A 27,475-nucleotide genomic window follows, 5' to 3' on the forward strand; every position below is an offset into this window, starting at 1 on the left:
GCTTCGGGGCTTGCTAGGTCCCCGGGGGCCTAGCAGTGTCATTGGTGGATGACCGCAGCCCTAGCTGCTGCCGCGTCCACCGCGACCATGGTCTCTGGCAGCAGCGGCCTGGCGGCCGCCCGCCTGCTGTCACGCACTTTCCTCCGTGAGTCGGGCCGGGACTCCATCCTCCTGTCCCTTAGGTGCTCGGGGTCCGCAGGTCCTCACCGTCCGCGCCAGGCCGCAGCTGCCTCCTCCTGGCCGGACCTCGGCGCGGGCTGGGGAGCCTTGTGGGGTGACCGGAGCTTTGCAGGGCCCCGAGTCAGGCCGCTGGAGGATGGTGACCGGGAGCCGGGAGCGTGACGAGGGGAGCGGCGGGGCGGCGCCTGGCCTGGCCCTGTGTGGCGCGGGGAGTGCGGAGGAGCAGGGCGGACTCAGCCCGGAGGGTGTCTGGTGGAGAGAGGGGGCACAGGAGCTTTCTAATGGGAAGTGGGAACTGGAGCTGTTTGTACTGCAGAGTCCGCAGTCGGAGTCGTGCTGTCTGCGGACTGAGGGTCTGGGCAGTGGCCGTGGCCCGCGCCCTTCTTACAGCTACTTCATTGCCCCGTCTCTACCAGGCGGCATGACCCTCAGGTTGCGAAAACTGAACGCTCGGAGTTGCTGGTCTTTGACTTAACGCTGCCTGCTGAAAATTCTTGGCTGTGTTCAAAGTCTATGAGTTAGGGCTGGAACAAACTTTGGAATTCACCACATCTGAGTTTGATGTCTGGTTGTTCTGGTGCCGGCTGTGTCATAACCTCGGGCGCTTTTTCCCCGAATCTGTTTCTCAACAAATGGTTCAAACCACCCCAGAAAACCATATCCTGTTCGATAGAAAGTGAGGCGCCAGCACTTGTAAGGTACACGATTCTGTCTGGCGCCGGAAGTGGAAAAGGATTACTGGTTAAAGTTACGACGCTGTTGTTTGGCAGACGCATCCTGATTGAAGATGCTTTACAAAGCAGAGCTGCAGGAGGCCCTGGGTTCTTTATGCAGCCGGAAGAGATTTACGCAAAGTGTCCAGTGTGTAATACTTGGTTACATCTCTTTTCTTTTCTTTTACCTTGCTTTTAATTCTGCTCATGCTGAGTGTTGGATAAGACTTCATTCCTTTCTTGAGAAGGTGACGTTCCCAAGTGTACAGTGGTGAACAGGCCTTTAGAGCTTTGTTTTGTTACCAGAGCACTTCAGGGCAGAGGTCTGACTGGATAACTGTTGAAATAGGGAAGAATTAGGTTTGTTTGGGAAAGTTTCTTGCAATTTTTATGCTATCACTTGAGGGTGTTTTAGACAGAAAAGGGGGAAAAAGGATTAGTTATGCCCAGTAATCCCTCTGGTTAGTGGAGTTTTGAGAACCAGGCTCAAAGAAAGTATTGGGTATTGACTTACACTAGCTCATTTGAATGGAGCACAGTTTAAAATGTGGAAGGTGAGATGGGTAGCATACCCCTGGGGACGGGGGTGGGAAGCCCCAGGAAAGTGTGGGCCACCTGCGTGGTGCTTTGGGCCCTTGCTGGGCTGAGGTGTGGGGAGTCTCGCCTTGGGTGAGTGGACTGTTGGAATAGGAGAGGAATCTGGAGCAGAAAGGAGCCAGCTAGAGGAGTAGGCTCCTTAGTTTACCCCGGCAGTACCTAATGACACTTCACCAATTCTCTTCTCACAGAACAAGTTTTTTTCTTCCTAGATCCTCTGGTTTGTTTTTTTGTTGCTGGAGTTGCCATCTTGGATTATACAAGTCCTGTGATTAGCCTGAGAATTAAATTATCTGAGAAGTTTGAGATCTAAAGCAATATAGTTTCTATACAAGAAGTTGGGTTACAGACAACAGTCTTTTTTAATGAATAAAGCCCAATAAATACACAAACCACCAACTCATCTTTCCTGAGCACAATTTGAAAAGGCAGCAGCCATAACACTTTGCAAACTTTTTTCTAAGTTGCTCACAAATTATGGTCTGAAGGTTAATCGAAACTGGAGAGGCAGGTGTTAGCACCGTGGCTTGGTGTTCTTGCTGTTTACCCGGCGGACCTGTGTGAGTCTGCTTCCTTCTGCTCTGCTTCGCCTTCCTGGGAAGCAGCAGATGATGGCTCAGCTCCTTGGGTCCGTGCCATCCACATGGGAGACCAGGTGGAGTCTAGGCTCCGGGCTTCCCTGGCCCAGCCCCAGCTTTTGCTGGTATTTGTGCAGTGAACCAGGCCATGGAAGGTCTGTCTGTGTCAGTCTGTTTTTCAAAAGTATGAAAATGAGTACATATTTTTTAGAGGCTAGAAATGCTAGAAAATTTTGTTACCTCTGCTCTCTTTCATTTCTGCTGATGGTACACTATGTGCTGAAGGTAGTAAGTGTTGGAGTATTGATTTGAATTCAAAAAGAGAACAACAAAACATGTACCTATGCCTTCCAGATCTCTTGAAAGGGATAGCTTAGAATGTTAGAAAATTTTGATCCCCAAGCCTTCTAGTCACATAGCTTATGAAAAAAGGGAAAGAGTCCAATTGAAATTGGGAGAGAAAATAAAGTGAAAGTGAGATTTCTGTTATAAAGGTTTAAGTTTTATAATCATCTTTTAAATAATGATGTTTCAGGAGATCCTAGAAATTCTGTATTTTTGAACTTCAAAATTATGAGGTTTTAAGTGCCAGAAAGTGAACCTCACAGTCTGTAGGGTTCCCCACCTTTGGCAAATGAGAAAATAAATGCAGAGAATCTCCTAGCCATACCACAAGGGATACTAGAGCCTGGGAGTTTGACTCTGCAGTGTCCTTTCCATTAATGTGTGCCGTATGATAATTTGAGCATTTTATTTGAAGTGCTGGGTCTGTCTTTCTTTCTTTCTTTCTTTCTTTCTTTCTTTCTTTCTTTCTTTCTTTCTTTCTCTCTCTCTCTCTCTGTCTCTCTGTCTCTCTCTGTCTCTCTCTTTCTTTCCTTCCTTCCTTCCTTCCGTCCATCCGTCTCAGATTTGTTGGGAAGGTCACTGCACTATTCAGTCGTACTGCTTGGTTTCTTTTACCATTATGCTTCCCAAGTTGTGTAGGGCTGTTTTTAGAATCAGGAAAATGTTTAGAAATGTAGTAGGAAAAGGAGACTCTGAATCATTAATGTTTCCGATGATAATGTATTATTGCAAGATATTAACATCTTTGTCTTGGAAATCTTTGTATTGCAAATCTTTGTTTTATAGTTTGGAAATATGGAACAGCCATGGTCCAGATATTCAACTATGACTGTGAGAAAATGTTTTGATTTTTTTTTAAATATCACTAGTTCTTCCATAGAAATGTAGTTGGAGATATTAAAAATAATTTCTTTTAAGGATAGAGGAAGTTTCCTTTGACCAAAGGACAGGCATTTTATTGGCTTAGGCCTGCCCTTCCATTTTATTACATTATAATATTAGAGCAAGAGATCTTGCAGTTTCTGGTTCACTCCCTGAATGGCCACATGTCTGGAGCTGGGTCAAGCAGAAGCTAGGAGCCTGGAGCTTCCTCTGGTCTCCTACATTGTCACAGGGGCCTAAGGGGTTGAGCCAGCCTCACCTGCTTTCCCAAGCTATAATTGGGGAACTGGATGGGAAATAGAGAAGCTGGGACTTGAAGTGGCATGCACATGGGAGACTAGTGTGCCAGCCCTGACAGCATTTTTCTTTCTTACTAATACTTGATAGTGCTTAAAAACATTGTGTTTTAGATTTGATGAAATATGGTAAATAAAGCTTCCTGTGTGAGTCAATATGAAAAATATAATTTTACATTTGAATAGTGGATTGTTTAGGATTTGGGGCTAAGTGATTACTAGCCAGTGCTGTATTGTGGGGTCCAACAGGCGGGTGCCACAGTAGCCTTGACATTACATTTGCATAATACATGTGGTCAGTAAGTATATATTAGTTAAATTCACAAGTATGTGTATGCATAAATGAGTAACAGGCATGGAGTTGGAGTTAGGAGTATGTTTATGAACAGAGTCTTAGGATATTGGTTAGGAACATGGTACTTGTCACACAAGGGCATGGCTTGTGTCCCACTTGGGCACGTTCACTTTGGACATAGACTGCATCATTTGTCTTGCTGGACAGTTCATAATGTTGCAATTGCTGCTGAGGAAGAGGATTTGAATATGTGACTAACTGGTCCAAACGCATTACTCCCTATAAAAGCACATCTCTGAGATTCCTTAATCCCTTTCCTTCGTCATTGTTATAGTTTGCACTTTCACTTTTACTTAATGTTCAGGGCAGAAAGGGTTTGAGTCTGTCTTGTTCAGTTTGTGAATGCCTGGTGCCTGCTGGGTAATAACCTGCCCCAGTGAATGCCACAGAACAATTTGGTCTGCTCATTCCACATCAGTAATAAAATAGCTGGGGCTGGCATGGTAGCTTAGTGGCAAAAGTCCTCTCTTTGAACACAACAGGATCCTGTATGGGCACTGATTCTAATCCTGGCAGTCCTGTTTCCCATTCAGCTTCCCTGCATGTGGCCTGGGAAAGCAGTCAAGGATGGCCCAAGGTCTTGGGACCCTGCACCTGAGTGGGAGACCTGGAAGAAGCTCCTGGCTCCTGGCTTTGAATTGGCTCAGCTCTGGCCATTGCAGCCACTTGGGGAGTGAATCATTGGATGGAAAATCTTTCTCTGTCTCTCTTCCTCTCTGTATATTTAACTTTGCAATAAAAATAAAATAAATCTTTTAAAAAACAAACAATAACAACAAAAATAGCTATTAGTAATCCAGTGCTTACCCTACTGTAGGCTTACTTGATGTGCTTTATATATTATGAGCTAAGTCTCACATCAGACCATGAGGTAATAAGATTATCTTCAGTTTTACAGTGAGCTTGCAATATCACAAATGTTTCATTTGTTAAACACTGTGTGTACATACCATGTGTAGGCATGAATTAATATGTTTATAAAAAACATAGAATGTCCATGAGAATATATATTAAAACATTATGGCTGGACTTAACTTGGTTTTTAAAATATGAACCATGTGTTTTGTTTTTTTTAGGACAAGATTCAGGTTTTGTGCCCTGGTAGGGTTGTGGACCCAATTATGAGAGTGTACAAGGGACTGCTACCCTCTTTATAGAGATCATCTCATAGTAACCTCACAGCTTCCCCACCGACAGCTGTTGCTTCATTTACAGATAGGAAGATCAAAGCCAAGACTGATGAAAAGACAGGCCCTGGGCCCTGGGCTGTGGCTGATGAGCAGCAGAGCAGGCCTGTCTGCTCTGGTGGTGTTCCCAGTGGCTCCTGGGACACAGTCCCAGGGTGAGGGTGGCCTGTAAGGGGAGAAAATGTTGCCACTGATTCCCCTGCAGGTGTCCCAAGCTATGCAGCTACAACTATCACCATTAGGGAGTTCTGGTGACCAAATACTGGCCACCTTGCTGTCTTAATATTTAATTTAAAATGCTCATTTTGTCATTAATAATGAAGTTAGAAATCTCATCATACGTTGCTTTAACTTTTGCCATCAGTTGTGTTTCTTGTGTATGGCCCTTTTTGTTTTTTCTGTCAGAGAAGGGCGAGAGTGGGCCCTGAGTGACAGAGCGGGCTGGGTGGGCTCTGCTGCTCATTCAGTGGAGATCATCTTGGGCCTCAGTTCCCTGTTGCATCTGCTGGCCGGGAGTCAGGTACTTGGTTGCTGTTGCTGTATTGGGACTTAACTGCCACTCTCCCTCATGGCCCCTTGTCAGCAGTCTGTTACCCAGCAGTTTTGTGGGTGCACACAGCAGTCCTTTCCTGGATAGTAAGGGGGGGATTTGGGACCCATCCTTCCCTTGGAGTCCCAGGGGACTTTAGGTCACACCTGCTAGGGACAGACACTGATGATCCTTGTAGAACATGAACCCTGAGGATTTAGGGGAGCATGAAGCAGAAAGCATGATGTGGGTGGGTTATGGGTAATGTATGATGAGAGAAGCTGTTCTTTTCTGGTCGTAGGTTTCATGGGCTACCTCACTGGGAGGTGGAGGCCTGACTGCTTAGAGGGGTCTTGGGTTGGCCCTAAAGAGGGCAGATTGGTTAGCTGTAAAGCAGGGTTAGAAGGTAGACACCACGTCAGTCGTGTGTTTTTCTTACTGATTTTTGAAATAAGGAGCTGGTAACAATTGAAAAATTGCAGATTTTTCTGCTTTCTTAGTGATTGTGAAAAACGGCAGTTTTTTTTAAAAAATAAACTAACTTCTCATATCACTTCCTATGATTTCCATCTTTGTGTGAGTCCTTGTGTCTTACATCAGAAGAAATCAAATTGACATTGTTTATATTTTAGATGAGTTTTATTCTATGACTTTTTCTTTTAGATGATTTTTTATCTGCTTCAAAGGCAGTGTGACAAAGAGAGAAGGAGAGATAGAGAGCGAGGTCTTCCTCTGCTGCTTCACTCCTCACATGGCTGCAGCAAGCCAGGAACCCAGAGCTGCTTCCCAGGTTTTGCCCACGGATGCACTCCAGCCATCTGCTGCTGCTCCAGCGCATTAGCAGGGCACCTGTGTGGGATTCTGGTGCTGCAGGCGGCCACTTACTAAGCGCCAGCACTGGCCTCCATGACTTAACATTTAGTGTATTATTCCTGGGCAGCGAGTTGCAGAGTAGTTGTCACCTACACCCCTGACACAGTGTGCCCTCTTAGCTCATTTATTGTTTGTTGTTATTGGACTTAAAAACAGAGTCAAATGGGAAACCACATGGCAGTTTAATAACTGTTATTGATGGGGGTGATACCTGGTTTCTAGTCCTTACTTTTAATTTGAGATGTTTGTCTTTTAACCTCACTTTGCTTTTGGAGAATGAAGATAATAAACCAACTTTCCTGTTTTAGTTTAGAAAACGTTACAAGATTTGTAATGGGGATCCTGAAGAGTAAAGCAGGGTCTATTATTATTATATTATTATCTGCGGTACTCAGTGTGTTTCATTTAGAAAATGACATTTGGAAGCTGGCAGTTAGCCTAGTGATAAAGATGACTGTGTCCCACTTCAGAGTGCTCGGGTGGGATTCCCAGTGTTGGCTACTTATTCCACATTCCTGCTAATGCAAACTCCTGGGAGGCAGTGATGTGGCTCAAGCAGCTGGGGTGCTGTGCCCCACAGTGAGACTGGATTCCATTCCTGAGGCCCCGGCCCAACCACAACCTCCCCGCCCCATTGAAGACTTTCAGGGGAGTGAGCTTGCAGATGGGAGCCTTCTGTTTTCTTACTATCTCTCTGCTTAGTTTAAAAAAGTACCATTTAAATTTGCTGTAATCATAAGATACTCTTGATACTCTTGTAGTAAAGGTTTTTTTTTTTTTTTTTTTTTGGAGGGGGGTGTCACCAAGTTGAATTCATGGTTTCAAAGTTGAGAAAAATTTCATAATATATCATGTTTACTTTTCAGTGCAGCAGAATGGGATTCGACATTGTTCCTATACAGCTTCCCGGAAGCATCTGTACATTGATAAAAATACAAAGGTTATTTGCCAGGGTTTCACTGGTAAGCAGGTATGTATATTTGGATTTTTGTTAAAAATTTTTTTTCTATGTTTAATATTACAAAAGTAATATGTTACTCTTGCTGAAAAATATACTGTGTAGTGTTAAGGCTGAACATTTAGAAGAAGATGGGTGCTATAATCAGCTGTGAGATGAAAGTTTTGTTTATTTATTAAAGCTTTTATTAATTTTACTTAAGAGTTACAGAGAGAGAGAAGGAAAGACATAGAGTTCTTTCATCCACTGTCACTCCCCAAGTCCCGCAGTGGCCAGAGCTGGGCCATTCTGAAGCTAGGAGCGTCTTCCTGGTCTCCCATGTGGGTGCAGGGTCCCAAGCACTTGGGCCATTCTCTGCTGCTTTCGCAGGCCATAAGTAGAGAGCTGAACTGGAAGTGGACCGCCTGAACACAAACCAGCACCCATATGGGATTCTGGCACCTCAGGCAGATGCTTAGCTTGCTGTACCATCATGTTGGCCCTGAAAATTATTTTTAAATTTATCTTGAAAATCCATGGACTATGACATACTGTTTTAAAATAACTACAGTGCTACTGATTTTCTGCCATTGTTGAATCTGATCATTGTTTTTAACAATTGATAAAGTAGGTTGCTACTGTTCAGAAAGTGTTGTGCAGAATCTACCCGCAGTACAGAGAAGTGCTCAGACTGAGAGATGGTCATGGGAACTGAGCCGGGCAGTGGCAGCAGCATGTTGACATTCCCCATCTTACACTCACAGGGACTTACAGGCAAGATCGCCTGAAGGACTTTAATTTGTTCTCATTCACTTAGTTATTCTCTTTCTTCTCTGCCTACATCATAGAAGTTGTGTAAGTTTAAATATATCTGTCATGTAATTTATGATGAAACCACAATGTGAATATCTCCTTTTTCTTATTGTTTGTTCCCTAAGATTTGCTTTTGTTACTAAGTTAGAATGAACTTGGAAGTGTATTTGATGCATATGGCATAGTAAAGCCAAGAAGCAGGCTGTTCCTGCTGATCAGGAGGCGTTTGTGAGGAACAGACTGAAAGTGAGCATGGACAGTAATCTCTGAAGAGTTTTGGGTAACTTAGATCAAGGTGGTAGCAGTGAAAGGGAAACTTATTTATGGTTTGAAGGTAGAGTTGTATAATTTATTAATGGGCAGATCTGTGTTATAGGAAAAAGAGAAGAAGTCAGGGTGACTTCCCTGGTTTTTGTCTGAATGTTGGTAGAGGGAGTTGTTCCTGAGATGGGCTGGACTGGGGAGGGGCGTGGTCAGGAGTGCAGGTTCAGAGCTTGTTCAATCTGAGATGCTCACTGCCTCTCCAAGTGTAGATAGGCAGCTGACGGGGTCAGGGTAGCATCCAAAGCAAATGTCTTGGCTAGATTTGCATAGTGGAGTAGAGTGGCAGTGTATATAGTGGAGGGGTCATCCCATGGATGATATTGCTGTGATAAGTGTGATATCACTAAGGACATGAATTTGGGGAAAATAGGGAAAGTTTGAGAGAAAGCAGAGGAAAACTGAAGGAGGTAAATAGAGCTTTAGAAGCTTAGCCCAAACAAACAACCAACAACAGCTTAATTCCTGAAGACAGTTTTGGTTGTGTGGGCTAGATTGGAGGAAGGAAGGACATGGTCCTGGCAAATGGGTAGAGATAGGGAATGCTTTGAAATAACCTGTGAAGCACAGGATGATCTCACATAACAGTAAAAAATCACATGTCCCAGTGGCCTCCAAGGCTGTATTTGGGAGAGAGTGAGTGGGCAGGGAAGTAACAGCTGTTGGCTGGGCAGCATTAAAAGCTCACTTAAGATGGCTGGAATGGAAGGCAGCTTTACAGGCAGGAAAGACTTACTTGATGATCAGTAATTTAAAGTGAGAGCAGCCAACATGGCTTTGTTTTGTTTTCTGTAGTCACTGGCTGCACGACCACAGTCTTAAAGTAGGTAGCACATGGGGTTTAGCCAAGGTTTCAGTTTTATTACATGTGTAGTTTCAAGTGAGAGCGATCCGAGGTTGTTGGGTGGGTATAATGATTAACCACAGATTTTAAACTGAGTAAAGACAGGGGTGAGGAGAGAGGGGATTTATGAGGAGATGTTCTTTTAAGTAAACACTAGAGTATTTCTGGTCTTCAACCAATTTGGAAAATAGAATAAAAATAGGCCAATTTTTATAACTTTTGGTTCAAAACTGTATATAGTAAGTTAATGAATACACTGGGTAAACTTTACTGTCTGGGAAAAGTTAACCTATTTGTTTTTCTTTTCCTAAGTGGCCAACATTGCCTTTTGAACTCTTAGCTTCCCAGTCTGCCTTTTCTTATGGATCCTGTGTTTTTCCCATTAGGGCACCTTTCATAGCCAGCAGGCCTTGGAATATGGCACCAAACTGGTCGGAGGAACCACTCCCGGGAAAGGAGGCAAGACACATCTGGGTTTACCCGTCTTCAACACTGTGAAGGAGGTAATTAATGCTACGTGGGTTTGGCAAGGAAAGAAGGGAAAGAGTGTGCTTTATTTGGGTACGGTTTTTAATTTTGTCCCTTTTGGTGGAATCGCTATTTGCTATTTTAAAATCTAACAACCTAAAGCAACCTGAATTATAGTGAAAAACTAGAGTATCATTTCTGTTTATAGACATGCATCAGCTGTAAAGGTAAGAAGTGCTATGATTGGCAGTTATCTTTTTGCCTTGTTATCTTTTCTTTGCCTTTCTTTTGGATGTCAGCAGCCACCTGCTAACTCTTCATGTGTGCAGGACTATGCTAGGTGCTTTGTACAGACTGTCTCACTTAGGCCTTACTTACCCTCTGAGGCGGTGCTGTGAACCCACCACTGCCTCTCCCTCTCCACCTTTTTAAGGCAGAGTTACAGGGAGGGAGAATAAGAGGAATGTTTCATCTGCTGGTTCACTCCCTAAATGGTCACAATGGCTTAAACTGACCAAGTTGAAGCTAGGAACCAAAAGCTTCATCTGGGTCTACCACATGTCTCACAGGGGCTTCAAGTACTTGGGCCATCTTTTACTGCTTTCCAAGTATATTAGCAGGGAGTTGGATTGGAAATGGAGTGTCCTGGACTCAAATGTGGGATGGGATACTGGCCCCCTCAGATGGTGGCTTAACCTGTGGTCACTGTCATCCACCTTCTAAAGACAGAGTCATGCTGGTGCAGGGAGGTTAAGGATCTAGCCATGGTTTCACAGTTGAAAAGTGAGACAGAGGAAGGCTCAGAGTAAATAGTGTCATCTCCTGCAAGCAAACTGACAAATCACTTGGTGCTCATTTCTCATCTAAATTTCTGATTGCTTAGTATTTTTAAAATGATTTCTAAACTAAACTTGTTTTCTATAGCTCTTCTAATGTGTACCTTTGTAAAAATTCACGTTTCAAAGTTCTTGCTTTCCACATCTCAGATTTTGCTAGTTTAAATTTTATGTGTTCTCTCAGTTTTACTCTATTAAGAACATATACAAATGGGCCCAGCACAGTGGCTCAATGCTAAATCCTCACTTTGCAATCACTGGGATCCCATATTGGTCCCAGTTTGTGTCCTGACTGCTCCACTTCCCATCTAGCTCCCTGCTTGTGGCCTGGGAAAGCAGTCAAGGATGACCCAGAGCCATGGGATCCTGCATGGTGAAAGCAGCTCCTAGCTCCTGGCTTTGAGTCGGCTCAGCTCCAGCCATTGCTGCCACTAGAGAAGTGAGTGAATTAGGGAAAAGAAGATCTTAGTCTCTGTCTCTTCTTCTCTTTATAAATTTGATCTGCTTTTTCAATAAAAATAAATAAATCTTAAAATTAAAAATATATATATATAGAAATATGGTATAATGGTTTAACATGCTTTTATGGTATGTTTTAAAGTATTACATTTTGAAATTTACAGATTTGTAGACTTTGTTCTCTTTAAAACTAACAAACTTGATGTTGATTTGTACTCTTATTTCTAAAATACAAAAATCCCCAAAATTTGTGTTTCTCAGTTTACTTTAAACTTGAAGATAGGGTAGCCTCTGTGTGTATTTGTGTTTTTAAGTATATTATGATTCAAAAAGTAACAAAGGCTATAAATCATGTTCCTTTACAAAGGAATCATTTAAAGTCTTTTTAAAAAAGTTTTTTCAAGTTTTTTTTCCTTCCTTTTAATTTTATAAGTTAGTTTTTTAAAAATGAAGGGTCTGTTTATGGGGTCAACACCATGGTGCATCAGGTTAAGTCCCTGGCTGTGTTGCCAGCATTCCATTTGGGTGCTGCTTTCAGTCCTTGTGGCTCTACTTCCAGTCCAGCTCTGCGCTAACGATGTGAGAAGGCAGAGCAGAGGAGTCTAAACCCTTGGGAAGCTTCACCCATGCCGGGACCCAGAAGAATTCCAGGGTTTTGACTTCAGGCTGGCCCAGCCTCAGCTGTTGTGGCCATTTGGGAAGTGAAGTAGCAGATGGAAAATCTCTTTCTCTGTTTCTCCATCCTTCTCTATATCTCTACCTTTCCAAAAAAAGAAAAAAAACAGTTCTTTTTTTTTTAAAATCTGTTTATTTGTTTGGAACCCTGAGAGAGAGAGAGAGAGAGAGAGAGAGAGAGAGACAAAGGAGAACTTCTGTTGTTGGTACACACCCCAGGTGACTGTACAGTCCTGGGCTGAGCCATGCGTGCCAGCCCTGTCTCTTACGTTCTAGTACAGAAGACCTTGTGACTTCAACTATTGAGAGATGCTTCAGAATTCCTTTTAGTCCTGATTTTTTTTTTCTTCCCTTTAAAGGAATTTTTTTTAATGAGTCAGTTCATTTATTATTCAGAGTGGCACAAATAGATGTAGCATTTGGATGGAATCTTCTGTAAATTCTTTGAGATACTATTTGTCTCTCACCTGTTCAGCTTTACCAAGAGCTTTCTGAGGAGTGGGATGGGTTCCTTTTATCTGGCGTGATTTCCCAGCCAGCACGTTGTTCTTTGCAGCATTATTAGGTAGACAATGATGGGATGTAGTTTTAAATAAAATATCTACATGCCTGTGGTCTAAATGATTTTGTTTCTAGGTTTTTATTTTTTTATTTCTTTTGTTCCCTTCTCTCTTCATCTTGAACAGGTTTTGTTTTTGTTTTTAGATTTATTTCTTTCCAAAAGAGAGTGAAAGATCTTCCAGCCCTTGGTTCATATCCTCAATGCCTGTAATAACTGGGACTGGGCCAGGCCAAAGCCACGAGCCAGGAGCGTCCTATAGGTCTTCTAAGTGGATGATAGAGCCTGGGTAGTTGAGCCGTCACCTGCTGCGTCTGGGGTGCACATTGTCAGGAAGGTGGATCAGAGGGGAAGGTGGGACTCCATCCCTGGCACTGATGTGTGGGGTGCGAGCAGCTTTATACCACAGTGCCTACCCCTGTACAGAGTTCTTCACAAAATGATTTTTGACTCCCAGCATCATTTGTGGATTATCTGTCAACATCCCTTGACTTTGATCTTCTGTTACTGTCAAGACACTTGTGTTTGTTAGGGATACAATTTTTTTTAGAAAAAGCTTCTCAGTCTCTGGGCAAGTGGGCTATTCAAGAAGGATTCTCAAGGCACTGCCTTTTACCTCTGTCTCTTTCTTGTTATACCTAAATATTCTGTACCTTAGTATGCCATGTAAACTCATGCTGGTGTGTAATGTCTTGGCCTCAGTATCTGATTTGTAAAGCTTGGATACTAAGCATTCAGGATTGCATCGAAGTCTAAACCATGCTAGGATAGGTGTTGCTGCTCTTAGAGATCCAGAGATCATCAGTTATTGTTGTTAAGCAATGTCTCGTAAGGTAGAAGAGATAGAGCTGCACGTGGAGACAGTTTGATGGATACATCTGTATCTATATAGGTGGAGAGTATGTAAAGAAAGACCAAAGGCAGTTCATGTCAGAGGAAGGAACAGAAATAAATAAATAAAATAAATAAATAAATAAATAAATAAATAAACGTCTCTTTAAGGTTCTGCGTTATAGTGGGTGATAATGGTAGGGTCTGTTGTTTGACCCACCTTCTTATTCTGTTTCCCTCCAGGCATATGCATTTTAGTTCTATTTGTTTCTAATAAGTGTGTGTTTGGTGTAAAAATTATAGGCAAAAAACTTCTTTTGCTGTGTTCTTGACAATCTTTACCAAGTGTGATGTATGTTTAAAGAGATGTTGAAGAAGCAAATTCTGGGGACTTGGGGACTTGTCACTAGATCTCGCTCTCCTGGGCAGGTGCCAGATTTTGGGTACTCGACTAGTGGCACAGTGTCTTGGGTAATCTTTCTTGGTCACTGTGATGACAACAATGAGCATGCCACAGGAATGAGGGTACACAAGTGTAAATCTGACAGTGCTCTCAGGTTTACTGACTTGGCATCATCAACCTCGAAATTCATGGTAGTTTTCAACATGGGACAGAGAAGCAGCTCAGTTTGAATGTGTTTTTTTCTGTCTAGTGAACCTGAGAATGGGAAGAATGAAGACATTTTGTCTCTTTTGATGGCTATCCCTTCCTGATCTCAAAATGGGATTAGAATCTTGCTGTTGATTTTATTTCCCAGTGGTTATGAGTGAACTAATAAAGTGTCTCATGGATGCTGTTTCAGGCCAAAGAACAAACAGGAGCAACAGCTTCTGTCATTTATGTTCCTCCTCCTTTTGCCGCTGCCGCCATTGATGAAGCTATTGAGGCAGAAATGCCCTTGGTGGTGTGCATTACGGAAGGCATCCCACAGCAGGACATGGTCCGGGTCAAGCATAAACTGCTGCGCCAAGGAAAGACAAGACTCGTTGGGCCAAACTGCCCCGGAGTCATCAATGTGAGTAGAAAAAGTCACCAAAAAAAAAAAAAGACCAACTAGATTTAGCCTCTCAACAGGATAAACAATTTTGAATAACTCTAAGCATATTTTTGTATATGGCCTATGAGTTTTAGTTTCTTTACTTTTCTCAAAGTATAATTGACTTTTTTTTTTCAGCCTGGAGAATGCAAAATTGGCATCATGCCTGGCCATATTCACAAGAAAGGAAGAGTTGGTGAGTCTGTTATCTTTCTTACAGATTAAGAAAAATTTTTTGCCTGAACTCTCAAAATTTACAAAGAGAATTTATGAGTATACAAATAAAAACATTTTTTTTTAAAATATTTGACTTTAGTAGTATTTACCAAGGGAAGTTTTTTAGTAAATCAATTTTATGTTCTGGGAAGCAGTTACAATTCTACAGAATCAGTGAAGATTTTGGTGATGGAGTAGAGGGATAGTTTAAAGTTTTCTTGCTTAGCACACCGGGTTCTTCTATGTGTTTGCATGTCTTAGTAGTAAATTTCAGTTATTGCTAAGGCATGTTATGTTACTATGCTACAGCTTGTTTATCCATTCTTCCCTTAATGAATATTATTTGGGTTGATTCCATATTGGAGCCTTATGAACAGGGTCAAGTAAATATTCTGTTGGTAGGTATGATAAATTTCTCTTAGGTACAATACCTAGGAATAATATAATTAAGTTACAGGGTGGAGTACGATCATCTTTAACCAAAAAAATTGCAAAACAGTTTTTTTGAAGAGGCTGAATAATTTTGTGTTCTTGCCTCCAATGCGTGAAAATTCAGTTCTTACATATTTTTACTAGCACATAGGATTGTTAACTTTTTTTTTTAATTTACCTATTATACAGCGAGCAAAATAGCGTCTTATTGTGGTTTTAATTTCAACCTCCCTCATGACTAATGATGTAGGACATCTCATATACTTACAGGCCATATCTTTTTTAGGAAGTGTCTATAGAAGATTTCCTCTGTTAATTTTTATTACGTTGTTTGTTATTTTATTGCTGAGTAAAGGAGTTTTATAAGCATTCCAGATATAAAATTTTTGTTAGGTAGAACATGCTATGAATATATTTATTGTTAGTCTTACTGTGTCCTGTCCAAAAATTACTTTCTTAATTCTTGTGAAAATATTTTCAAACAGTTATACTGCTGCTTGGTTAGTTCTCAAGGAACCAAATTTACATTTCAAAGTTAGCCACATTTTACTTGTTTTCTAGACTCTTAACATTTGACTCACTAAATAGTAGTTTTATTACAATAATAGATGGTTACAGTACTTTTCTCTATATACCCATGACTGTTAACACTGCATGAAAATGTTCATCAGAGTGAGTGAATACCACTCTTACAGTTAGTATAGATGAGAAATGGGTCATGATTTTTGTTTACTGTCAATGTCTTTTAGAGCTGTTGGATAGTTTCCCTGTGAGATAGATTGTACGGAGTTCCAGGGCTCATCGGGGCCCGAGTGGATTCCAATCCACATAGTCGCTGGTGCTCCTGTGCTGTTTATGATACTCTGGTTGGCTGTGACAGCAGGCTGCTGCTCCAGTCATGAGGTGGCTGTAGGAGGAGGGTAGCACTGTGCTTGGGTATTTTTGAATGATACAGTAAATGTATCATTAATGTGAAGCAGTATGGTAGTACAGTTAATGACAGCTAGTAGGTTGCATACCCATTATTGAATATTATTGAAAGAACTGACTGATTTCAAATAGAGGATATTGAAATACACCACATTTTTTTGTTGCTATTATTGTAGACTTTCTTAAACTCTCTAAATCATGTCATATGGGGCTCTTAATCCAAATTTAAAACTTTAATTCTTTATATTGAGAAAATGGTAAATTCGTATGTAAATTTTGGAAATAGTACCTATGGATCTTTGTACTCTTTCCAGTTTTTCCCAGTGGCTCTATCTGGTAAAACTGTAGTACAAGGACTGACTGGGATAGTGATGTTGAACAGTCAATGTAGAGGACTTTTCCATCACCAGAAGGACCCTGCACGTGCTTTTCTCCTGTCATCACCCACTTTTCAATTCCTAACAACCAATAATCTGTTCAGTTCTGTATTTTGGCATTTTTAGAATGCTGTGTAAATAGAATCATACAGAATATAGCTTTTTGGGATTGCCTGTTTGCGCTTTGTGTAAATATCACTAGATTCATTTAAGTTGCTGTGTTTATCAATATATCATTCAGTTTTATTGCTGAATAATGTTCTGTGGTATGAAAACACCACACTTAATCATTCACCTACTAAAACATGTCTGGTTGTTTTTAGTTGGGAACTATTCATTAATTCAGTTTTGTCTTGCTCATTGGTATTTGGTATTGTCACTATTTTTTATGTTAGCTATTTTGAGAACTGTTTAATGATATTGCATTGTGGTTTTCATTTTTGCTTCTCTAATGGCTAATAATATTGATCATCTTTTCACCTGCTCAATTCTCATCTGTATATTATCTTCAGTGAAATACAGCCCTCCTGTCTTTACTGTTCACATTCTTATTGGATTGTGTGTTTCTTTCTATTATGAGAGTTCTTTATATATTCTAGATATTAGTACTTTGATAGATATGTCTATATCTGTAAAAACTTTTTGGGATATTGTTAGAAATATTGTTAGAAAGTAAGAACACAGCTAGCAATCATTCCCCATGCAACCCTCTCAAAGATAGGTCCTTAGGTAAGGGAAGGGAGGCTATGTTGAGGAAGCCACTGAGAAGGACCTTGGACCTTATTGATTTAAAATCTATATACTGATTGAAGATTAATGGAAAAATAGTTGTGGGGAAGGTGACTGATGGCCAGTTTTGATGGTTTGGTAGTTTGGGTACCTGAATAATCATCTGTTATGTTCTGGGACCCTAAGCAGGATTGTACCCATCAGTTTCATGTTGATATTATCGCTTTAATGAAGATTCTCAGAGGACATAATTTCTGTTTTTCTTGTATTTGCTTCTGTAATTATTTTGTGGTTATTTTAGTTACTTTATAGGTTAGTTACAAAGTTATAAAATAACTTTAATATGCTTTCTTCTATATCTACCTTTAAAAAACATCCCTGCTTTAATTTTAGCTTTTTCTTGTCATTTGAGGATATTCATTGATTTGGATGGAAAATCATGGAGTGAATTTTATGTATACTCATGTTAGTTACTCCAAGTTTTTAAAATTTACTTTATCTTATGATAGTCTATACTTTAAACAACACTTAATAGGATTTAATTGTCTTTCTTTTAGGTATTGTGTCCAGATCTGGCACCCTAACTTACGAAGCAGTTCACCAAACAACACAAGTCGGATTGGGGCAGTCTTTGTGTGTTGGTGAGAGATTTTTGCTATTAATGAAAGAGTCTGATGTCTTCATTGAATGATATAGTTATCAATTAATTTTCAAAAGGTATTTATGATACTTTACTAAAAAGATGTTAGGAACTTGAATTTAATCTGCTAAAATATGAAGCTGTTATATATTTTTTTCAAGATTTATGGCCAAAGATTTTTCTTTTAAAAGGTTTATTTATTTGAAATAGCTTCAGACAAAGAGGCATTTTCTGTGTGTGGATTCAATTCTCAAATGGTCTCAACAGCCAGAACTGGCCCACATCAATGCAGGGACTCCTTCTGGGTCTCCCTCAAGGGTGATGTGGGCCTATGCACTTGGACCATCTTCCAGACACATTAATAGGGAGCTAGATCAGAAGCTGAGCTGCTGTGATTCTGTCATGGCCCAAGATTTATTTCTTGATTGAAGAATGATCATTTGAGGTATGTTGCCCAGGAGAGCCTGGGTGCCCTAAAGAATCATTTATTTTGTTGTGAAGAAATGTTTACTTATTGTAATGACTTTCGTTATTGTGATTATGGTCAGTGCTTTATAGTTGCTAAATACTTTGCCATTCACTGTCATTCTTAAAGCAGCCCTCTGAGAAACCGTGATCTGGAAAGTTGTACTAAAAAAACAACATTGGCAGAAAAGTGGAGGTTAAGGAAGATTAAGTGTCTCATAACCCCCCTTCCTACCTCCCTCTTTTTTTTGTTTTTTAAAGATTTATTATTATTGTAAAGCCGGATATACAGAGAGGAGGAGAGACAGAGAGGAAGGTCTGCCATCCATCTTCCCCAAGTGAGCCGCCACGGGCCGGTGCGTGCCGATCCAATGCCGGGAACCTGGAACCTCTTACGGGTCTCCCAAGCGGGTGCAGGGTTCCAAAGCCTTGGGCCGTCCTCAACTGCTTTCCCAGGCCACAAGCAGGGAGCTGGATGGGAAGTGGAGCTGCCGGGATTAGAACTGGCGCCCATATGGTATCCCGGGGCTTTCAAGGCGAGGACTTTAGCCGCTAGGCCTCGCCGCCGGGCCCCCTACCTCCCTCTTTAAAAATAGACATTTTAGCATGTTTTCATACTTTAATGCCATTGTTCATTGTGAAAAGCCAGGCAAATTTCTTTTATATATGTGTTCCTTTAAGTCCTTTGAATATATGTTAAATTTTGAAGAAATGTTCTTTTTAAAAAAAAATATTTGTAAAATATAAACCTGGAATATTTATTAAAATCCAAGTATATAAATTGAGTATTTAAGTCATTACTTGGGTCCTCCATTACCAGGGAGCTGGTTCAGAGTAGAACAGCCAGGATTCGAACCAGCGCTCTTAGGTAGGATGCCAGTGTTACAAGTGTTAATTTGCAGCATTAGCATACTGGCCCCTGCTTCATTTTTTAGTGTGTAAATGAGGAATAATTAAATTCTTCTCACAAGGAAATTGAGGATATTAGGAATTTATTGGTCCAGTGTATGCTAAAGGACAAGGCTCAATACATGGTGGTCACATAATGAATGTGAACTGCTTTTCTCAGCCTCATTCTTTTAGAGGCGCATTGAAAAAGTAAGAAAATAATCCTGCCCTCAGTAAGTTCATAATTTAAAAATAAAAATTGGTAGCCTATAGGGAATTTTTACTTTAACCCAGTCTAACCGTTCTTTCTTAAATGGCATCTGCTGGTAGTAGGACCCCACCCCAGTGTGTAGCGTCTGCCATTACCTACTCCTACATCTAAAGCAGGGATGGGGAAGTTTGGCCCATATGCAAGGTATGTGAAATCAGTTGATTTGGCCTTGCCAAGGCAACCGTAGGTAAACTAGAAATTGAATAAATCTACAGCAGGACAATTTTAAAGTTGATAATTTTGTGTGGCCACAAAGGATGTTAAAAGCAGGTATTTTGTCCGCTGTAGGAAAACGGTTCCCTCTGATGAGCTAAAGAAAGGGAGAGCAGTGTTCCTTTCTACCTGTTACTCACTGTTGCTTTTCTTAAAACTGTAGAGTGTTTTTCTGCAACATGCTTTATGAAGTACTTTTTTGTGCAAAAAATCACTAAATGTTTAGTTTTACAACATAAACATGATATTTTCTTTTTTGTAAAGATTTATTTATTTTTCATTACAAAGTCAGATATACAGAGAGGAGGAGAGACAGAGAGGAAGATCTTCCATCCGATGATTCACTCCCCAAGTGAGCCGCAACGGCTGGTGCTGTGCTGATCCGAAGCCAGGAGCCAGGAACCTCCTCCATGTCTCCTACATGGGTGCAGGGTCCCAAAGCTTTTTGGGCCGTCCTCAACTGCTTTCCCAGGCCACAAGCAGGGAGCTGGATGGGAAGTGGAGCTGCCGTGATTAGAACCGGCGCCCATATGGGATCCCGGCGCATTCAAGATGAGGACTTTTTAGCTGTTAGGCCATGCCGCCGGACCCCAATATAATATTTTCTTAAAGCATTTATTTTTAAAGAGTTATCTGGGAGTAATTTTGTAGGAAAGAAGAGGTTTGATAAGGGATCTAAGCTATAAAGAAAGTGAATGTTACAAAACAACTACCTTTTAGCATTTGTTAATATTGGAAAGAGAAATAACTAGCATTTTGATTTTTGAATATTAGATAAAAGATTTCTGATACATTTAAAAATAGAAAGTAGAGATAGGTAAAACAAAAAAAAATAATTGAAACAGCATTTCTTGGCCTAAGTTATATGATTCATCCTTACATTTTTTGTTGTTTAAATATTTATTTACTTTTATTGGAAAGACAGATTTACAGAGAGAAGGGGAGACAGAGAAAAAGATCTTCATCTGCTGGTTCACTCCTCAAGTGGCTACAATGGCCAGAGCTGAGCCGACCTGAAGCCAGAGGCAGGAGCTTCTTCTGGGTCTCCCATGCGGGTGCAGAGTCCCAGGGCTTAGGGCCATCCTCGACTGCTTTCCCAGGGCACAAGCAGGGAGTTAGATGGGAAGCAGTGCAGCCAGGATACGAACTGGCACCCATATGGGATGCCAGCACATGCAAGGCAAGGACTTTAACCACTAGGTTACTGTGCCGGGTCCTCATCCTTAAATATTTGACTAATGTTGATATTCTTTGACTTTTTCAGGCATTGGAGGTGATCCTTTTAATGGAACAAATTTTATTGACTGCCTGGAAATCTTTCTGAATGACTCAACCACAGAAGGCATCATCCTGATTGGTGAAATTGGTGGTAATGCTGAAGAAAATGCTGCGGACTTTTTGAAGCAACATAATTCAGTAAGTCTGGGTGCAGAACATTATAGGTAGCTCTTTGCTGTTTAGTAACATCAGAGATTTGCTTTAGAAGTTGTGTGTATGTGTGTATGTTTTCCCTCTTTGGAGCTGGACCTTTGGTACCACTTAGAATATTCTGGCTTCTTCGGATTTTTTTTCCTCTTTCTTGCCATCATTGTTCTCTGTGTTTCTACTGCGAACCTTCCTCGCTAGGATTCGCCTCATGTTTTGTGGTAGATAAGTTGGCCTTCTGTTGAACAGCGAACATTCAGGCCATCAGCCTAAAAACCCCACTTAGCTAGCAGGCTTACATTTTCGTCTGTGATTGGTCTTTTTTTCTTCCAGTTTCAGTGGAGAGACCAGTGTTCTTTCTAAACATCTTATCCCTTACGTTTGTTGCCCAATTACCTCTCTCTGCCTTTGGTCTTTGCTCTTGTAGCTTTCCCACTGATGACATGCAAAAGCTTTAATCTTGCCATCTGTGAAGGCTTTCCTTGTTGCCATTTTGTCAGATGTAAAGGAGTAGAGAGAAGTAGCCTTATAGTTCTCTGTAGGTTGAGGGAGTTAAGCTCTTTGTGAGTGAAGGAGTAGAGGGAGAGAGGGCACAGTAATGACCACCACGGTGACTGTTTGCTCTGGCCATGATTATGTCCAAGAACTATGGGGAATAATGTGCAAATAATTTCCAGAGTTTCTCTGTTGCCTGTGAGTGAGTGGAAAAACAGCTCTAGGAAGCCAAGCAGGAGAGTGGAGATAACTTTCTATGCCTATGGGAGAGTGGAGGAATGAATGAATGAAATGCCAAAGAAAAGTAATGAATGCTGAAGAGTTAAAGAAACTAAGTTTTATGTCTCCAATTTGATACACACAACAGTGCATTTATTTGTGCTTTAGGGGATGTTTAAGAAGTACTTTGAATATGTGATTTTCTTTTATGGTGATGTTAACCCTAATTCCCCCAAGATGTGACTGAACATTGCCCTCATTCTGGCTTCTGTATGCTTCCTAGAAGTTGTGAGATCTTGAAAATGTTTGTTAGTCTGATGCTTCCACTCTCCTACCTTCGTAATAGGGAGAATATCCCTAGCAGAATACAGTAGTAGCTGCCTCCTCAAATTTTTGTTAAGGGTTGGAAGTTCAATGATTTAACAACATGTAGCCAAATAGGACTTGCATATGGTTAGCACTCTTGTTGAACTGCTTGCTGCTGTTGAGTCTCGCTATCCTGATACTGTATTTGCAGAGGTTGCCATGCGCTTGATTCCTTTTTCATCCTTTTCGTACTGTTGATTTTTCTCCTGGTTTTCTTCCTCTTTCTCCTTCCTGTCCCTATTTAAGTGAGAATGATAATCTTAAATATACTCTGTCATACATTCTGCAGTGTCCAGTGACAGGAATCTGAGAAGCGTCTTTGTTCTCTCTCATTCTCTGTTTCCACTGAGTTACAAAGCTCTGTCTCTCAGACTTGAGTGCTTTGTCTAGATTCAGGGCTGTCTCTGCCCCTCTCCCTACTGTGCTCAGGACTGGACTGTTTTCTCACTGCAATCTTCTCCATGATACTACCCTCCCTGATGTCTCTGCTGCTTTCCCCCAACTGCCTCTGCCTAGTGTCTCCCAGACCATCCTGGTGTCTGAATGTTACCTGCTGCTAACATACTGTTACGGTTCATAACAAGCAGAAGTGCTTTAATCTTTATCTTGACCTTTAGAGAAAGACACTTTATTTAGGAATGAGGAAACTGGCACAGGAAGGTCAGCAGCCTGCCAGTGGTACACATCCAGGGGTGGGATTCGTGCCCAGGTCTGCCTGACTTTACCACCCTACTGTGAGAGGATCAGGAGGAAGATGGCGGGGGTTAAGGACAGAGCCAGCTGGCAGGCTGTATGTGTACGTGGGCTTTCAGCTTCTTACAGCTTGTTTTCCGCAGGTTATACTTTTCCACAGTGTCGTTATATTCTTTTCCACTAAAAAAAAAAAGCTGTCAATGACTCTTGTTCATCAGTGGGACTGAGTGTAAATTTGTTCGACATGTTAGGCTGGTTTTAATCTTGTTGCTTTGTAGGGCAACATTATTCCCACATTTCCGGTGAGGGGTCAGATGGGAATTAATACTACTCAAACATGAGATGCTCATATAATGACCAAAGGCCATGAGTGAATAAATAAGGGACTGTTATTTGGTTTTCATCATAGATACTATGGTACATGCTGTACATACAGAAATGAGATCATAATCCTGTTTTCAGTTTTGTGCAGGAACACTTGGGAAATAGGTTACAGACAGTTTACTGAATGTAGTAGTAGAGACATATAAAAGCAACAGAACTATCACTGAAGAGATGAGGTGATCAACTGGAAGGCCGTTTGTGGGGTGTGGAGAAAAGTCAGGAAAGGCTTATGGGGAAGAAGACATTTGACCTAGGTCTTACAAGTTTGATAAATATCCAAGGAGAGTAGAGAAGGTTCTCGACAGAGGCCAATATAGCTAGAGCAGTCTATGGTTAAAGACAAATGGAGAATACAAGGAGGCACGACTAGAAGAATCAGTGTCAGACCGTGCAGCAGTGTGTGTAACGTCAGGGCTGTGGAGTCATACGCGAACCATTTACTGCAGTGTACCTCTAGTAAAGACAAAACAAAAGCCTTACTGTGCTGATCAAAAGTATTAATTTTATGAAGTTTTGACAACTGAGTCTGTATTTTGTGATGAGATGGTAAGTAAAGCATTTTTGCAATAGGGGTTGTCAGCTGAACCACCTTAGTTGCTTTTTTTTTCTGGAACACCAATTTTACTTAAAAGAGGTACTTGCAGACTGAGTGGTTTTTCAGACTTGGATGTTTGGCAGAACTTACCTCAGAAATGAAAAATGTGAATCTGCTGTTATCAAGAAAGCAACTGATATTTGTTGCTAATGATAGAATTTGAGGTTTCAGGTGAGTATTACAATTTTGAAAAATTCATGTCTGTCACCCTAAGCTTGATGGTGTCTCCCTATTTAATGACTTTTAGTGAGATTTGATAATGCTGGTTGTGGTTTATTTGAAAGTTTTACATAACTCAGTGAATTGATATTTTCCAGCTTACCAATGCATGTTACAAAATCATCATGGGTAACATATGCAAAGTATAAGACTAATGGGTTTCAAAGTGACAAAGGACAAAATTTTATTAGCGTAATTTCAGATTCCAACATTACATCTAAGTTTTGAGAAATTGCCGCTTTAGGAACTTCAGTTATCTGAAATGCAATTCAAATACTGCTTTTTCTAGCTTTGTATTTGTGTAACTCCAGACTTTTTTCTTACACTTTAACTAAATTAACATAGAGTAGCACATTGCCTACAAAAGCAGATATCATTTTTTATTAAACGTTCAAGACTGTGACACATTTTAAAATGCCACTGTTACTAGAATATTTTTAATAGTTTTAAGTTGTTTTTAAATGAACTAAAAATTAATTAAAAATTTTTATAAAGTTTCTGTTTAATTTTGATACATTAAATATTAAATATCTATATGAACAAAAGCTGTTTGAGATCCTCAGGAATTTTTATAATATTTTCTGATGGAGTAGTTTAAGAGCTGCTGGTCTAGGAGAAGCTCTTAGTGCTGGAATCAAAACTGTTACAATCGAAGCACTTTGGTCAGGTTCTGCCTTCTGTAGGCCTCTCTGCTTTGCTTGTATTCTTTATTACCTCTGAACTATTGGAACTGTAGTATTACCTTTTATTGTGAAATTTAACTGTATATTCACATTTGCTTCTTGGTATTTCATAACTGATAGCGATATATATTTGATATTCTTCAACTACAGAGTAAATACAGGGTATATAGATTCTTTTTGAATGCATTTTATAACTTCAGAATCTAGTACAGTGATAGTTTTGTGCTTAGAGATTATATATTAGAATGGATTTTTGTTAAATGAAATCAAGAAATTCAGAGTAGGAAAGGCTCTTCACCATTAACCTCATTCAGCTATTTAATTCCATAGATGAGGAAAAGAGGTTTGAAGAGATGTTTCTTGTCCAAGGTACATAGGAAATTCAGTCTGAGTCCTACATGCTTTCCGCAATACCTTTCTGCCTTTCTACCTTTCTGTGAATAGACAAAATTAAGTTGAAATGAAACAGTCACATGTGTGTTTAAGTCGTTATTAATCCAAGTCATGTATCATATGTTTTCAGATTTCTCTATTCCAATGAATGATTGATATGTTTATTTGTGAAGCAGATTGTGCCAGTGAAACAGCAGATTAATTTTCACCAGATATAAAAGCTTGCCAGGATTGTTTTTCTGAGTTTATATTGGAAGTTGCAACATTCTGGGGGGGAATACAACAGGTGTTTCTTTCATAGTGTAGCAATTATGTTAGTCTTCTTAGAATGAATGATGGGTATTCTCTGTCTCAGCCATTTACCATTTACCAACAGAATCATGGATTTGAGTTCCAGTTCGGATTCTTAAGAGCATTTTAAATGCCACTTTGTCTCCAGGGTCCGAATGCCAAGCCGGTAGTGTCCTTCATTGCTGGCTTAACTGCTCCTCCTGGCAGAAGAATGGGTCATGCCGGGGCAATTATTGCTGGAGGGAAAGGTGGAGCTAAAGAGAAGATCTCTGCCCTCCAGAGTGCAGGAGTGGTGGTCAGCATGTCTCCTGCCCAGTTGGGAACCACCATCTACAAGGTGAGCTCTAAGCCGAATGTGTGGTGCCACACTGGGCCCTGGAAACCATTTTCTTTTCTTCTGAGTCTTCATCTTTTTTTTTTTTCCATTCTGAAATGCATTTAAATTGTCTTAAAGCAACTCCATTAATGTTCTAATGCATTAATTTGGCACAACCAAGAATAATGTAATTTAAAAAGTTGCCTTTAAACTTTAGATTTTGTTTTTTTGTAAGTGGCACAATACAATTTAAGAACCACAAGAGCCACACATTTCATTTTCAAGGTACCTAGACCCCCATAGGAGCTGTGTTACTGAGGAGGAAGTTTGAGACTGAGGAAGAAGAAATGGAAATCACGTGAAGAGGGAGTTGCTGTACAGGGAGGTCTACAAAAGAGGATGGGGAGTTTCAGCCTTTGACTTCTGGCCCTGACAGCTGTGATGCCATTGTTGTTTATTGGTTGGAGGAGTAACTTAGCTATTTCCTCTTCTCCCCTACTTTTTGTTGGATGGTGCAACTTGAGGTATTCTACACAAAGAGTTTTTACCATTTTGACACCTAAAACTTTAAAGCAGTTTTTATGATGGTTGTAGACTTGCCATAAAACAAGGCAAAAATAATAGCCAAAACAACAGTAACCCTGCTTTTTTAAGCATGTTGAAAATCAGCACAAGTTGTTTTCCCAGAAAGCAATGATATTCATAGAATTTTAAAATCCTGATTTGATAGAATCATCTTTGCTGTTAGGAATAATAAGATGGATTCCTTGTTTTATTGAGACTTCTCATGTCCTTTGAAACATTATGTGCTATCGTGTTTGAAATTAATCTAGGTGATTAGTAATGTACGAAGAAATGTTTTATTTGAAAGTTGGGGAGAGGGATTGAAAAGCATCTTTAACTCACATTTAATATGTGTGTTACCATTTCATTCCAATAAGGGGCAGTAGGCACCTATACATTTTGTCCAATTCTTATTGTAACAGTCTAGAAAACTATGATTTTTAGTATTGTTTCCTTTAATCATTCTTGGTTTAAGGCATATATTTGTCTCAAGGATTTCTAAATCCTTGACATTTTGTTCAAATCCTGAGTCTGTGTTTAGTTTTAATCTTGGAGAATATATGCAAACCTGTTTGAGGTTTGTGTATATAGTATTATGGGTTTGTGTAAGTGCAGTGAAATTTAACAACTAATAATGATACTGCAGGGAAAAAATATTAATTAGAGCCTCCCATTCAGCCTCTGGATTAGGAGATGTAAAGTTGGAGCCTTGAATCTTGCTTAGTTCAAGCTGACACAGACTAACTTGAAAGTTGCTATGTTGTGTTCAAGCACCCTTCTCCTAATACATTGTACTTCTGTACTCTGGTTCAAAGAATATTAAAGATAATAGATTTCAGAATCATTTTGACCATGTATGTAATTTGGATCTTTTATCTCTTTGTCTCTTCCTAATTCTCCCTGTTTTTTTCTTTCTTTCTAAAGGAATTTGAGAAGAGGAAGATGCTATGAAAGAACAAACAAAGCATAAAGTTTCTTAAACTTGTGGAGTGAATCATGACATGTGAACCAGTGGCAGTTTGCTTCTCTTGTCCATTGATTGTCAGCCTATGTGCCTGATATTGATCTTTCAAAATGATGGGAAGCCAAAGCAAGTTTAAAATGTCCTAAATTGAGATGTTTTCACCTCATTGTATAACAGAGACAGCCAATAAATCTACCTTGATTTAAATATGGTTTTGGAGACTTGTTATTTTGGAGACTAGGGAGAGAGAGAGAAATAAAGGAATGTGTGTGTGTGTGTGTGTGTGCGTTGGGATTGTGGGGGGAGCTTTGAAGTGCATATCAGGAGCACAAGGACAATATAACTAAGACTTTTAAAGCAGACTTTACTTGAAAGGCAAAGTGACAGAGACA

The 27,475-nt window shown here is 40.3% G+C and overlaps 1 protein-coding gene across 1 annotated transcript; it reads left to right on the forward strand.

Moving 5' to 3' along the window:
- On the forward strand, positions 1–27,290 carry SUCLG1 (succinate-CoA ligase GDP/ADP-forming subunit alpha). Its single transcript, XM_004590717.3, has 9 exons — positions 1–145; positions 7,402–7,505; positions 9,837–9,953; positions 14,082–14,294; positions 14,454–14,511; positions 17,557–17,640; positions 20,741–20,892; positions 25,388–25,576; positions 27,044–27,290. Exons 1-9 carry the CDS (start codon positions 49–51, stop codon positions 27,068–27,070), a joined length of 1,041 nt encoding a protein of 346 aa, XP_004590774.2. The 5' UTR covers positions 1–48; the 3' UTR covers positions 27,071–27,290.
- Positions 27,291–27,475: the final 185 nt, after the last annotated feature.

This window comes from Ochotona princeps, chromosome 8 (genome assembly GCF_030435755.1).
Source record: "Ochotona princeps isolate mOchPri1 chromosome 8, mOchPri1.hap1, whole genome shotgun sequence".
Taxonomy (NCBI): Eukaryota; Metazoa; Chordata; class Mammalia; order Lagomorpha; family Ochotonidae; genus Ochotona; species Ochotona princeps.